The 14,169-nt window shown below is 42.1% G+C and overlaps 1 protein-coding gene across 1 annotated transcript; it reads left to right on the top strand.

The window, feature by feature from the left end:
* The first annotated feature begins 5,321 nt into the window (after nucleotides 1-5,321).
* Nucleotides 5,322-9,352, top strand: LOC124676267 (pre-mRNA cleavage factor Im 25 kDa subunit 2). The gene is made up of 7 exons (XM_047212349.1): nucleotides 5,322-5,563; nucleotides 6,343-6,388; nucleotides 6,535-6,628; nucleotides 6,716-6,789; nucleotides 7,967-8,053; nucleotides 8,143-8,253; nucleotides 9,036-9,352. Exons 1-7 carry the CDS (start codon nucleotides 5,436-5,438, stop codon nucleotides 9,105-9,107), a joined length of 612 nt encoding a protein of 203 aa, XP_047068305.1. The 5' UTR covers nucleotides 5,322-5,435; the 3' UTR covers nucleotides 9,108-9,352.
* Nucleotides 9,353-14,169: the final 4,817 nt, after the last annotated feature.

Raw genomic sequence — 14,169 nt, 5'->3', positions numbered from 1 at the left:
CGCCGCCGCTCGCGCTGCTCTTTCGCTGACGTACGTGCTAGGCTGCAATTTTCAATCAGCATTGGCCATGGATGTATCTTATATACGCATGGCGCCGTTTGACTCTGCGGCCGAGGGAGGTGGAGATCGGGGAGGGAGGCTGCGCGTGGCTGCTGCTGACCATGGGCGGCCGGCAATGGAGGTGGCCGCGGCCGGCAGCTTTGATAGCGATCATGGAGATCGTGTAAACAAATCGAGAGAAAACGTCGGAGACGGTGGTTGAGATCGCGATGGTGTACGAAGGCGAGTAGATAATTGGGGCGTAGCTTTCGTCGGACGTTGCCTTGCTTGCTTGCTTGCATCCTGGTGCTTGCGCTGCGTGGGTGCACTTGTCACTCGGACAGTGAGAGTTTCCGTATCCAGGGTGAATGAGGACCGAGGAGATCGAACCAACGAGCGTCCTTATTTGGAAGGCGTCCTTTTTGTTCGTACGTAAGCGACATGGTAAAGCCTAGTTTATTCTGGAATATTCTACAGCGTTTTAGCGTATTGTATTTCAATCTGTAAAAAAAGTGCAAGCTGGAGAAAACAAATATGCGTCGGATCGTACCGACGGCGACTAGCAAGTACAGGCAACAATGACAAAAAAAAGGCGGGCAAATACGGGGAAATTTAACATTATTGTAATTTTCTAGGATGTGTTTATTGCATTCATGCATGTAAATACATGGAAACTTAATTTTTTTGATAGAACTTGTCAAAATAGTTGAAGTATTATTAGATCAGATGATTTAGGACTAGCTCATCCAGCTAAGTGCTAAAACTTTGAAATAATCTTTCGCAAAATTCTACATTAGAAGGGGTAGAAATAGACTCATGAATAAAAGTGAATCAACATACAACACATCTTTAATATATTAATACTTTTTTTGAAACTCTTTAATATATTAATACTTAACTTAACTTCTATAAGACTATAACTATCAGTCAACATATGTGCTGAATATTTCTCTAGCACATGGTCAATCAACCCAAAGACCCAATCCATTGTATTCTTACCTTATTCTATCTCAACATATCTCATCTTATATCAATCATGAATTGTGATGGACCCTAGTCAACTAGCAAGTAAATCATCCAAGTCTATGACCCAAGTCTTGAATTTCCAAATCTTGATCAACCTTATCATCACCCATTCGCCTCTCGAGTGGGTGAATCAAATTCCTTGATCATATCAAGTGAGATCCAATCATTAGGGTTTAACCAGAGTAAAACTAAAGCCATCCATTGTCCTAGTTAGCCTTAACCAAGCATCCTTGTCACCAAAGGAAAGTGTTACCATGGACCTTATACCCAAACTTGTCCCACCAAAGCCAATACAAGCTTGATCAAAAAAGATTATGACCTCAATTATAATCTAATAGAAGTAAACCTTGTTGACAACTCATTAGAGCCTAGATAAAGCCAAGCCTGTCATTTAGGAAGTCATTGCCAACCTAGTAAAAGGGATCACTCCATGACCTTCCATAAGCCTGAGCTATATAACTCATACCACCAAGTGATTATCAGAGACCAATTGGATTTAAAAAACTATCTAATGATAGTAGAAGAAATAGTTGACCAATAGGACCATCATATGAAGGACATAATTATTAGGGTGTTAACCACACGTTTTTTTTGCAAAACGAAATACACATAAAGACGCTCACAAATACGTGCATACACCCACCTTATAAACACACACACAACCTACCCCTAGGAGAACCTCCAAGAGTCCGAGCCCAAGAAACTGATCTGACGGTTCTCAAGATTGATTAAGTCACCACAGACGCCTCGGCATAGACGGGAGAGCCGCACTTAGTGGAAGATATTCTGACTTTATGAGACACTGAAGTGTCAAACCTAGGGTTTGAACTCTCATGAGCTTGGGGTGCTACTGCCCTCCTAACCATCCATCCATAGGTTGGTTCTCTATTAACCACAAGCTTTAGTAATCTAGGAATAGTGGAATACAATCCTATGACCTTATTCCTTATAATAGGAAGAAAGTAGGAACGTCTATCTAGTGGGTCTCAAACTTGATCAATCATTCCAATCTAATCCAAATCATGGATAAACCCTTGACAATTTTCCAAACCCCATTGGACAAATCAACTTTTATCCAAATATTTGTGTAAGTATGATCCCTACGTAATGATGAGAGTAAGGCTGGCAATCGGGTCGGGTTTGACCGGGTCGACCTCTCCCAGACCCATGCCCATTTAACAAACGGGCGAGGTCCGTGCCCATGACCCTGCCCATGGGTCTAAGCGCATACCCATGCCCACACCCATCGGGTCACCCAACCCAACCGGGCACCCATCGGGTCTGTAGACAACCCATCAAATAGCACCATCTTAACTTTGCAAAGCCATCAGGTTATTTACAAAATATTTTCCATTATAGACCACACTCAAGTCTCGGGTACTTGGTTTTGTGGTTCCTTATATAGGAAGCTATCCTACATTCATTTTTCTCTTGGTGGGGTGGTACTAACTGGAAGACTACCGATCCATGCATCACTTCAGGAGCTAGTGAGGCACTGTGCCAGTGAAAGGCATGGAAGCCATGTCGTATTTTACATGGACCGGTAGGAACTAAGAACTAGCTTTGGCACAAAACAAACTTAACAAACGTTTAAGTCTAGTTTCTTACTACCTAGCAACCAAGTGTTTGCTTTTGTGTGTGGTATCAAGTGTATTTACATCAAACAAAAGACTAATTGTTATATAGAATATACATTTATTTAATTATCAATACTAATCAGGCGACCCATCGGGTTACCCACGGGCACGACCTTATGCCCATACCCTACCCATAACTAATCGGGTTACCCATGGGCATGACCAATGGGCGAAATATTCGACCCATACCCTACCCATTCGGGTCGGGTGCCCATAGGCGCCCAGACCCATGGGCAAGATTGCCGCCCTGAGATGAGAGTCATTAAGGGGATGAAATGCTCTATTATAAACTATGGCATGTACATGCCTTAGTAATCCAAGAAGACAAGTCTACGTTTCCATGCATAGCTAGTTGCCCTTTAAGTTCAATCAAAGGAATAATCCTCTGATTGTAAGGCAAATCTATCTTGCTAAACCTAAAAACCCCGAACTTAGAATTGTGTTGAGATGAATAATAAATCACACGTTTGTGAAGAAATTATCTGAGTAAGCCCATGGTGAGAATCCATTCTCTAGCAATTTCTCAATACCACACTTTTGTCTGAGGATTGAACTAAGCTAGAACGAGAAAGGGGATTTCTCCATATTCCTAACCAAGCCTTACCTATCCTTGCGAACTTCTCAAGTGCATCCTAAACCTAAGCAAATTAAAGATTCCAAATTGTTTTGGCAACTAAATTTCCATATAAAGGTTTCACCAATAATCATTGACTTGACAAGTATCAGGCCAAACTTTGTCTGCTGTGGGAATAACCAACTTCACTTATTTTCATATGTGAGCGAACCACAGTCTCTCTTGTGAACCCATCATAAGAATGAATATCCAATTCTTTAAACTAAAATCAACATATCCCTTAAATTCTCTATAAATGTCTTAACTCAACATACTTTCTGAAAGATCCCGATACCAATTAGCATCCAAATGAGGTCAAAATTTCGTACTCTCCACACATTTTTGGATAGTCATTTTAATACACTCATATGGAAAATGTTTTAATTTTGATTTTAAGGAAAATTCAGTGAAGTCCTCAAAGTTATTTTTCTTTCAGAAAATTTAACAACGTCAAGCAATTGAATCAACCCAATTTACTAATTTCACACCCCATTTTTAAAAAAACTTTGGGATGGTACAACTTCTGGGTATCAAGACACTTTTTAGTCATAACTGCACAACTAAAGTTGTCAAGAGAATAAAAAATCCTTATTGTTTTTTATATCGATTTGTTGTCTCTGTCAAAAAAAATTACCATGGGTCTTACTCATCATGGGAATGTAGTAAATTAATATACATGTCCTTAAATTACTTTCTCTAAAACCTTGTGAGGTTACGTATAAGCGTACAAAGAGTTTGTTCTTTCCTAAAATAAAAATAAGAGAAAACGTTTATCCCCAAACACCAAGTATATTTGCCAATTATGATGATCATTTCTTGTTACAATATATTAAACAATGATGTTTTTTATTGTTTGTTGGACGGGTAGATAAAAGAAAGCTAAGAGGCATGTTAAGTTGTGTGATTTATGGATATTATTTATATATAATTACATTTTCCTATAATTATTTGTGTACATTTGGATAGTTATAACCATGGCAATAGACCTAAGAATCATGTGTAATCCATAGTAATGTATTGAGTACGATGACACAATGTTGAAAATTAGTCCACTCTTAATAAAAATAATGACATTATAAACATCTTCTTTTCTAACTTAGGTGGTCCAAGTTTGAGAAAATATATAGAAAAAATAGGAACATCAACAATACCAAATCAATGTTATTAAAATTATCATGAAATGTAATGTCACATCGCATGCATTTAGTATCATATGTTAGGCTAGTCATAGTGGGGAGTAACTTAGAATAGTAACATGACATACGTTACTAATCTAAGTTACTACCTCCATAGTGGGTGGAAACTTATATGTGGTGTCATGCATTGAGTTATTTATTATGTTGTAGACTCATTTTATCTTGGGGTGTGTGATGTTATGGTAACATAGCTAGTTACCACCTCACTCTCTTTCTTCATTCGTTGTCATGCTATGTCACCAAAATGCCTTGAGTTGTGTGATGTTACTAGCTATGTTACTCTCACTATGAGTAGTCGTATTTTTATATATTTAATCAAATTTTAACTTTGACCAAAAAAATACGCGCAACGTAAATAGGGAAGGAGTGATTGCAAGTTACGGTTGTATTGCTTAGTTTTTCCACTAGTGATTGCAGAAGTTATTTTGTGAGCCATGATATATTTTGTAAAGAAAATTAATTATAGCTTGTGTATTTAACATAGTAGGTGTTCTCTGCATTCGTCGTGGCCCCTCTAGCCCTCTCCATCCTCTTCTCTCAAACCATCTCGATTTATTCATCATGTTCTTGCGTGTATGTTGAGTAGAGTGTTTGGATTATTGCTTTTGACACTAGACAGAAGAGAGTGTTGGATTAGTCGAGAATAAGAAATGTTATGTGTGCGCTCGATGAAGGAACGGGCGGCACAGAACAAATGTTAGGTAGCTCCAAGATGTATCCGACGGCCAGGAATTAACGGCGTCGCACCGCACCTGAATACATAACCAGCCGACCGAGCCCACATTTGGGTTCGTTCCAGTCCAGACGAGACCGGCCCGACCCGAAAGCCCACCATCGTCGGGGTGTCTTCTCCGCCGCCGCAATCTCCGGCGACCACCGGACCCCGAGAAGGAAGAGCCAGTGCCCGGCGAAGCGGAGGAGGAGATGGTGGGCGCCTCGTCTTCGTCGGTGGTGAACGTGTACCCGCTCGCCAACTACACGTTCGGCACCAAGGAGCCCAAGATGGAGAAGGACACCTCCGTCGCCGACCGCCTCGCCCGCATGAAGGTCAAGTAAGTGCGCCGCCCTCCGGGAATTCGCCAGCCCATCCCCCGTACCCCTTCCCTGATCCAGAACCTCCAGGTGTCCTGCGCCGGAAACCCTAAACCCTAGAGCTCAGATCATTTCCGCCTGCTATTTTATTTGAAGATCTCAGCCGTTAGTTTCGAGGACACTACCGCGGAGCATTGTGGGTAGACGACCAAATTACTGCAAATTTTTAGTCAATTTTTGAACACTGCATCGCTAGGTGCTGCCCGAATTGCTTATATTCTGAATCTTCCACATGTTCATATAGGGATTTTTTTAGTCAAATTTTGTTTTTTACTTCAAAAAAAATATAGGGATTTTTTTTTGTTAGTTCTTTGGCTTTGTATTGAAGGTTGTAAGCTGGTAGGTGTCTTTATGATGTCGGCTAGTCCCCATTGTTTCTGGGTTGTATTACTCTGTGTAGTTCCTTTACTACTAGATGTGTGTAGTATGGGAACTCAATAAATATGGTGATTGGCAGATCCATTTTTTTTGGTGAGGAATTAACTTGTAATAATGGTGCATCTTGTAAGTTGTAACAAATAGCTATTCATGATAGTTTGTTGGTAGACTAGCCTGGAATGTCTAATAGAGGAAATTCATAGAAGCTTTGCTGTTTCTTCAATTGATTGCAATACCTGTGTACATTCTATCTTGCCTCTTAAATATCCCGTGAGCAGTTTAGCTCCTTCGCGAAGTACTAGTATGTTAACCTTGTCCTGTGAAATGGACTAACTTGCTAATTTAATTTGCCAAATGGCAGCTACATGAAGGAAGGAATGAGGACAAGTGTTGAAGCAATCCTGTTGGTATGTTTGTATTATTTCATCTCATAGTTATGTTTGGGTACATTTTTGTGCTTGAAAATATGTTGCCAAACTTCATGCAGTAACAGTTGGTCAGTTGAGATGCAGTACAAATAAACTGAAATATTCACTTGCAATATCGTATGTAGGTGCAAGAGCACAACCACCCCCACATACTGCTGTTGCAAATTGGGAATACATTTTGCAAGCTTCCCGGTGGACGGCTGAAGCCTGGAGAAAATGGTCTGTTTTCTGTTCCTCCACTATTCTATGATGTCCCTTGTACATGAAACCATCATATGTTTGCTTACGTGACTGGGATCTTTACAGAAATTGATGGCCTGAAAAGAAAGTTGTGCAGCAAACTTGCAGTGAACTCACCTTCCTTTCCACCTAACTGGCAGGTAATGAGTCTGAGGGAAGTTCTTTTTTCTTTTGTTAATGGTGAATGATCGTATCATATTACTCCCTCCATCCCAAAATGTAAGGTGTCTAAGAATTACACAAAATTCAACGTTTTTTAAGTTTGAGTTTGACCAAGTTTATACACAAAAAATGAATACAATACTGAATCAATATCGGTAGATTCACCATGAAGTATATTTTCTTAGTGTGTCCATTCAATATTGTAGCTGTAGATATTTTTTCCTAAATATTTGGTCAAAGTTATAAAGAGTTGATTTTTAACTAATCATTAGGCGCATTACATTTTGGGATGGAGGGAGTACTTAATTTTATTGGAACTTGTCACTTTGTACCTTGCTGAATCATAGTTAATCAAGCAGTACTAATATTAACTGCATGTAGAAGAAATAAAAAAAACTGAACGACTATTTAAGCTTTCCTCTGGCCATCTGCTAACCATGGTTATAGTAGTTGCATCTTATTCAAGGCATGTCATGAACATTGTATAACTCCGTATGTACTATTTTGCAGCTGTACCTAAATGGAACAGTGGCACTCATGCTAAGTGCTAACTGCAGAAATCATGTTCACACTTTTCAAGATTTAAAGCATGAACTACCTACTTTCTTACTCTTGTGCTAATAAAATTTTCCATGTATACAACAAATAATCAAAGAGGACATCTCTAGGTAGACATGCCTCACTACACTATAGTCTCTCTACACAATGTTTGTTATGTACTTACCGAAGTGTGAAATACTGTTATGTGGCTGCTAGGGTTTGGGGGGGAGAGAGAGGGCTGCGAGGGCGCGAGAAGGCCGGCCGGGGGCCTTTTGCCCACGGCCGGGCAAGAGGGAAGGGATTTCCTTCTTAATTCTTGCTTGATTAGATTGATACATCTCCTCTCCATATATAGAGAGGTTTACTTGACTCCCAAGCAAGGCTTACTTGACCCCTAAGCAAACCATAAGACTAACGGGCCCAGGCCCATGACGTACTCTAACAAATACATGGAGTCAGTGTGAACTTGCCTGTCTAGCTTCTGCTTACAGTAATCTTGGGTTTCAGTTCTGTTAACAACATGCTGACATTGTTGTTATGAGATGCTTTTGATAAATGATTTTCGTAATGTGAACTGTATGCATTCTGATAAAGGTATAATATGCTTTTCTCCAGGTTGGTGAGTGTGTTGCTGTCTGGTGGAGGCCGAACTTTGAGACAGTGATGTATCCTTACTGCCCTCCACATATAACCAAGCCCAAGGTATATTTTTGCTTTTGAGAGGTTTTCTGTTAACCATCTAATATTGGGATTTAGGGTTAAATAACGAAAATGAGCAATGTGATGAACAGGAGTGCAAGAAGCTTTTCATTGTTCACCTGACTGAAAGGGAGTATTTCGCTGTTCCAAGGAACTTGAAGCTACTTGCTGTTCCACTGTTTGAGCTTTATGACAATGTTCAGGTAAGTGGCAGTACTCCCACTCTGAAAGTTAGCTCTCCATGTTGTTTAGGACATTGTACTCATGACCTGAGTGTATTTTGAGGTATATGCCTATTAGCTGCCCAGCAATGTAGTTTTTTTTTCTACGCAAGGATGTGGCCCCATAATTTTGTATTGTTTTGCTTCACATAAAAGAATGATTTAGTAGTATTGAGTTGGTTTCTGCGGGAAAGTATCTTTCTCACTGTTCAAGCTATGGAACCTCTTCGATCTGGATTCCCTTTGGTGCCACCAGTAGTGGTTTAGTTCTTACCATATATATCTTTAACCAGGCCATAGAGATATGATAGTTGTAACCTGCGCTGTTTTTTTTATCAAATTCAGACAGAATCCTTTCACGTAAACCATGTTATCAACTGGGTACAATGTTTGCTTATTGTTTAGGACATTGTACTCATGACCTGAGTGTGTTTGAGGTATACACCTAATAGATGCCCAGCGATGTAGTTTTTTTTTCCTACACAAGGATGTGGCCCATAAACAAATTTTGTTTTGCTTCACATAAAAGAATGATCTAATAGTATTGAGTTGACTTCTGCGGGAAAGTATCTTTTTCTCTCTTCAAGCCTTGTTCTGTTATCAACCGGCGGACAATGTTTGCTTATTCTGACATGGATATATATCCCTCTGCATCTTTAATTCCACTATTGCATCATGTTTCAATATAGTTGTTTTTAACTTTTTATATAGTTGTCATAAATGTGCTGATGGAAGACTGAAATTTGCTTTCTTTGTGGATGCAGCGGTATGGACCTGTCATTTCCACCATTCCGCAGCAGCTGTCTAGGTTCCAGTTCAACATGGTGAGCTCGTAACAAGGCCTCAGGCGACCCGTTCAGATAGATCTTCGAACTCAAACTGGCTTATCAACTTAGCACGACTCTCGTTTATCCAGTGACCAAAACTTCATACCAAAACTTCATGAATTATGCACCACCGTTAGTCTACAATCTAGGCATGCACTCTGACTGACTTTTATTTGGCTATTTCTGATATTACAGAAGCTTGGTTCGTGATGTATTCTTACTTAGATAATCTTGTTGTTGTTCCGCTGCGCTAATTTGTTTGTCTATATGTACCGATGTATGTTTGTACTGTTTGCATGATCTGCAGTAGTTAGCAACTATGTAGGCTCCTTCTGTTTCTGAAGGCAAAGAAACCAGGGTGTTCAGCCAAAACAGTTGAGCTATTTAAAACAGCTATCTTTGAACACGTGTAAGCTTAGTCATGTGTGAATGGTTGATTGTCAACTGTATAACGCTCTGTACTGGCACATTTGAGTTGGAGTAATATCATTTATGTCCCCTATTTCTGAGATATAATGAACAATCACAACTAGATTTTCTTCATGAACGGGGCTCTGACAAAGAGGATGTTATCGACACTTTTCACAGTGGGTGGATGCTCTTTTCAACATCATTATTCTTGTAAAAATACTGGCACATTTGAGTTGGAATATGTAAACTACAGTACCTCGGTTTCAAAATCTAAGATCTTTTGGTAGGCTCAGAACATCTCATAATTTGAAATAGAGGTAATATATTTATGTCGCCTATCTCCAAGATATCATGAGCAATCGCCGCTGGATTGAATGAAAACGAGGATGTTTTTGGACACTTTCCAGAGTGGGCGGATGCTCTTTTGAACATCAGTATTCATGTCAACATTTCTTTAGTATGGTGGCTGTTGGTAATAAGATCGAAGGGCAGTACACTGAAGATATGTACATCCTTTGATTTCATTTCGTCCCATCCTTGAATTTTTTTTACAGATACCATCTACGGTATTTGAAGAAAATGTTGGAAAAAAAAAGAGTTTGAACTTGTAAAAAACAACACCGTGTCCGACCCGCACGTTTGGGACCTGGCAACGCGCGAGGTCGATATCCCACTCGTTGATGATTGCCGCGTGATTAGCACCTAATATAGCGATTAGTTTATACGCTCCTTTATTCTCATTTAGTAAGCTGGATACCATGTTTATACGTAACCGATGCGTATGCATGTGGGGGTGCTTTAATTGTAATCTTGATTGTTGTGCGCGGTGTGAATTTTTCTTGCCAGCCTGGAGTGAATGGAGTAGCTAGCAGTAAATGCTTAGTGGTACTCAGTCTGCCGCGTCTGGCTCTAAAAAAAATTAAGAATTAAAGATTTTGTACTAAATGATGCATATAGTCAGATTATATAGTCAGATTGTGTACTAATCCAAAATGAATTTGTATTAATGGTGCAGAATTGCAGATAGTCAAAAATGGTGATTTTTTACTACTAATCCAAATTGAACATTTTGTATTAGTGTTGCTGATAGTAAAAAATGTAATTTCGTCATAATCCAAATTGAAAATTTTATATTAATGGTGCACATAGTGAAAATGTGACATTGTACTAATCCATACAATACATTTTGTGCTACTGGATCCATTTATATCTTTTTTATAATATATTAATAAATGGTAAGATCCATTGCCATTGTCGCAAATAATCAACAACGGTGATAATAATCAAATGATCAATTCTGAGACACATTATTTTATGAATTGTGTAGATACAAAAATTTGCACATAAAATTAATAATCAAAATGTTTATTTTAGTGCATTTAGAAACATATTCATGGATTTAGAAGATCGAAAAATACATTTGTTCTTCCTTGATTAGGCTTCATTTTTATTACAACCCAAATCAAAGAGAAATGGAGAGAATGTATAATCACAGATAATTAAAGAAAACAAAGAACAAGCACAGACAAGCCTTGTCACAAACTAGCAATCACAAAGTAATTGTGGTAGAATCCACGAAAAAGTTTCATACACATCCAACGTAAAAAAAAGTTAAATACAGCTTCCAGAGAAGAACATACACATGCATTTCCCATCTGATTTGAGAAGCATCAGCAATAGCTCGCGCGGAGGAGCACGTACGGCAGTAGTGAAGCTCGCGGCCTTGGAGCTCGGCCGGAGGTGCAGGGCGGCCAGAGAAGCTCTCGTGAAGGAGCACGGTGGTGGAGATGCTTGCTGCCTTGGAGCTCGGCTGGAGGAGCATCGGCGGCCGGAGAAGCTCGCAGCCTTGGTGCTCGGGCGTAGGAGCACGGCGGCCAGATCAACCCGCGGCCTTGGAGCTTGGGCAGAGGAGGAGAACCGCAATTGGCTTCTTTAGCACGGGACGGCCCCGCCGCCGTGGTGTTGATGGGTCTTGCTGGCGGGGACGCAGGGGCCTCTCGGAAGACGAAGACGAAGCCGGCGCTGCCCCCACGACGGCCAAGCGCCGCATCAGCTCGTGCCCACCACGGCCACTGCATCCCGCCAAAGATCTCCGCCACTCGAGCTAGCTCGGCCAAAAAACCTTCCTCCTCTGCTCGAGCTAGCCCGCGGTGCGGCACTGCCGCTGTGGTGGGCATCACCGCCGGCCAGGAGGCGCGCTGGAGCTTGAGGGCGTCCGTGCGGGTGACCATCTGGACGCAGGCCAAGCGCTGGTTCCACTCACCGGCCGCAACGCCCCGCGGAATCCCTCCGCCACACGAGCTAGCTTGAGCTCAAGGGCGTGTGCCCGCACGTCCGCACCGGCAACCACGACGACAAGGCCCAAGCCGGCGCAGCCCGGTCGACCGCCACCACCGGCGCCACGGCTGTGTCGGCGGCGAGCTTCTCTGGGGAGTTCGAGCTGCTGTTTGGCATGAACCAGAGCGCTCCAGGAGCTCAGCGCCGTCGACCTCGCCTCGTCCATCCACACACACGCCGCGAGCACTCCGGTCTCGAGGAGGTTGTCGAGCACCTGATCCGGCGGCGGCTTGGCGCGCGGCCGCTTGGGCGGGGCTTGCGCGGAGGGGGTCGGGGGATGCGGTTGGGAGGAGGAAGAAGTGGAGAGTGGAGACGAAGGGGAGTTTGGGCCGGAGGAGTTAATGCCAAACGTGTTGTCAGACACATTGCAATACTTGGAAGATACATACATATACATGATGAATATACGTATGGTGTCAGCCACCTGCTGCTCTCTAATTGGTCACATTTCATCCTCGCGCGTACCCAGGTTCCGTTAGCTATTTTCGCACCGTGTCCTCCTATCTTGTTTTGGATCCAGCCCGTTCCACGTGAGATCGATCAAGATCGTATCTGACCCGGAGTGCAAGGCCCAGCCCGGTACACACCAGCCCACGTGATATTATCAGACACTGGCGTTTTAGAGGCAACGGTGGGGAACCACGCATCACAGATATGGCGATCTATTGTTGAAGGTCTGGAGGTTTTAAAACAGGGCCTAATTCGAAGAAGGAATCGGATCTGGGGAAACAACACATGCATGGAATGCAAATTGGCTCCCGAGCCCGAGAGACTTTGCAATGCGACCTATGGTATGTACCGGGGAAGATCCACCTACTAATGTGGCTGCATTCATCGACAGATCAACGGCCTCTTGGAATGTCAGCCTTCTACATGAATTCTTCCTTTCATTGGATATTGAGGTGATAAGGTCTATACCCATTTGCACCCGGACGGCTGAGGATTTCTGGGCATGGCAATATGAGAAGGCATGAGTTTTCTCAGTAAAATCTGCTTATTGTATGCTTGTTAACTCTAGACGACGCTGGGGTGCGTGGCTAGAGAATAGAGCAACGAGTTCAAACCACCAATAGGAGGAGAAATATTGGGCCTCCCTATGGAAGATCAAGGTTCCATAAAAAATCCGAGTTTTTCTCTGGCGCCTTGCAAGAAACAGGATCTCAACAGCGGACGTACGCCACCATCGGAATATGGCTGATAATTGTGGATGTTCACTATGTGGAGAACCAGACTCGTGGCGCCATTCCCTCCTTGAGTGCACCATGAGAAGATGTGTGTGGGCTCTCATCCCGGAGGCCATCACTGAGCACATGGAAAGGACAATAGAACCTGACGCAAAACATTGGCTGTTCTCGATGATGAACACGCTAAAACACGAAGATACTATTCTATGCTTTGTGACTCTATGGGCTATCTGGTTCGCTAGACGGAAGGCGATCCTTGAAGGCAGATTCCAGAGCCCGCTGTCCACACATCTCTTTGTGGAAACCTTTATTCGTGACCTGGAGGTGGCATCGGTGGGCACTAAACCTACTTCGAACAAGGCCAAGCCAGCAGTTACACCTAAATGGATTGCAGCGCCATCGGGAGTCGCAAAAATCAATGTTGATGCGGCAGTGCGGAAGCAAGGAAACTATGGAGCAATAGTAGCAGTTTGTCGGGATGATACTGGATGCTATATGGGCTCTTCCGCTGTTGTAATACAGGGAATTTCAGACCCGGCCACCCTCGAGGCACTAGCTTGCAGGGAGGCACTTTGTCTGGCCATGGACCTCCAACTTAGTCACATTTTGGTCGCCTCTGACTGCATGGAGGTAATCAACAGTATGGAGGGGATTTACCTTGGCAAGCTTACCACGATCATCCAGGAAGTGAAGTCAAGAGCTGAGGGTTTTACGTCGTCTTCGTTCGTCCATGAACGTAGAAGTTCAAACATGGAGGCACCTGGCCTTGCTAGGTCATCTGTTAGCCATGCTTCCGGTCGCCACGTCTGGCTTCTCGAATCACCAGATGAATTTTGTATCCCTAGGTTTTTAAGTAATGAATAAAGCGGCGACGGTTTCCCTAAAAAAAGATCTCAATACGAAGATCAAGAGAGAATTACCAGCTCCGGCATAAAAATTTGTCTTTTTTACAGCATAAAAATTTGTTACAGCATCAAAATTTGTCTTTTTTACAGGAGCCACATAATTTTTTTCTTTTTTTTAAATTTGTGTACCAACATAAAATGTCTAGATGTACACGTAAAAATTTAGTTGAGAATTTTTTGACACTTCGAAATATGGATTCACACAATGAGAGCAAATGCTCCTATGAGCTAAAG

The sequence above is a fragment of the Lolium rigidum genome, chromosome 7, assembly GCF_022539505.1.
Source record: "Lolium rigidum isolate FL_2022 chromosome 7, APGP_CSIRO_Lrig_0.1, whole genome shotgun sequence".
Taxonomy (NCBI): Eukaryota; Viridiplantae; Streptophyta; class Magnoliopsida; order Poales; family Poaceae; genus Lolium; species Lolium rigidum.
Note: the sequence above shows the minus strand (reverse complement) of the source record. Positions and strands in the feature narration are given on the sequence as shown.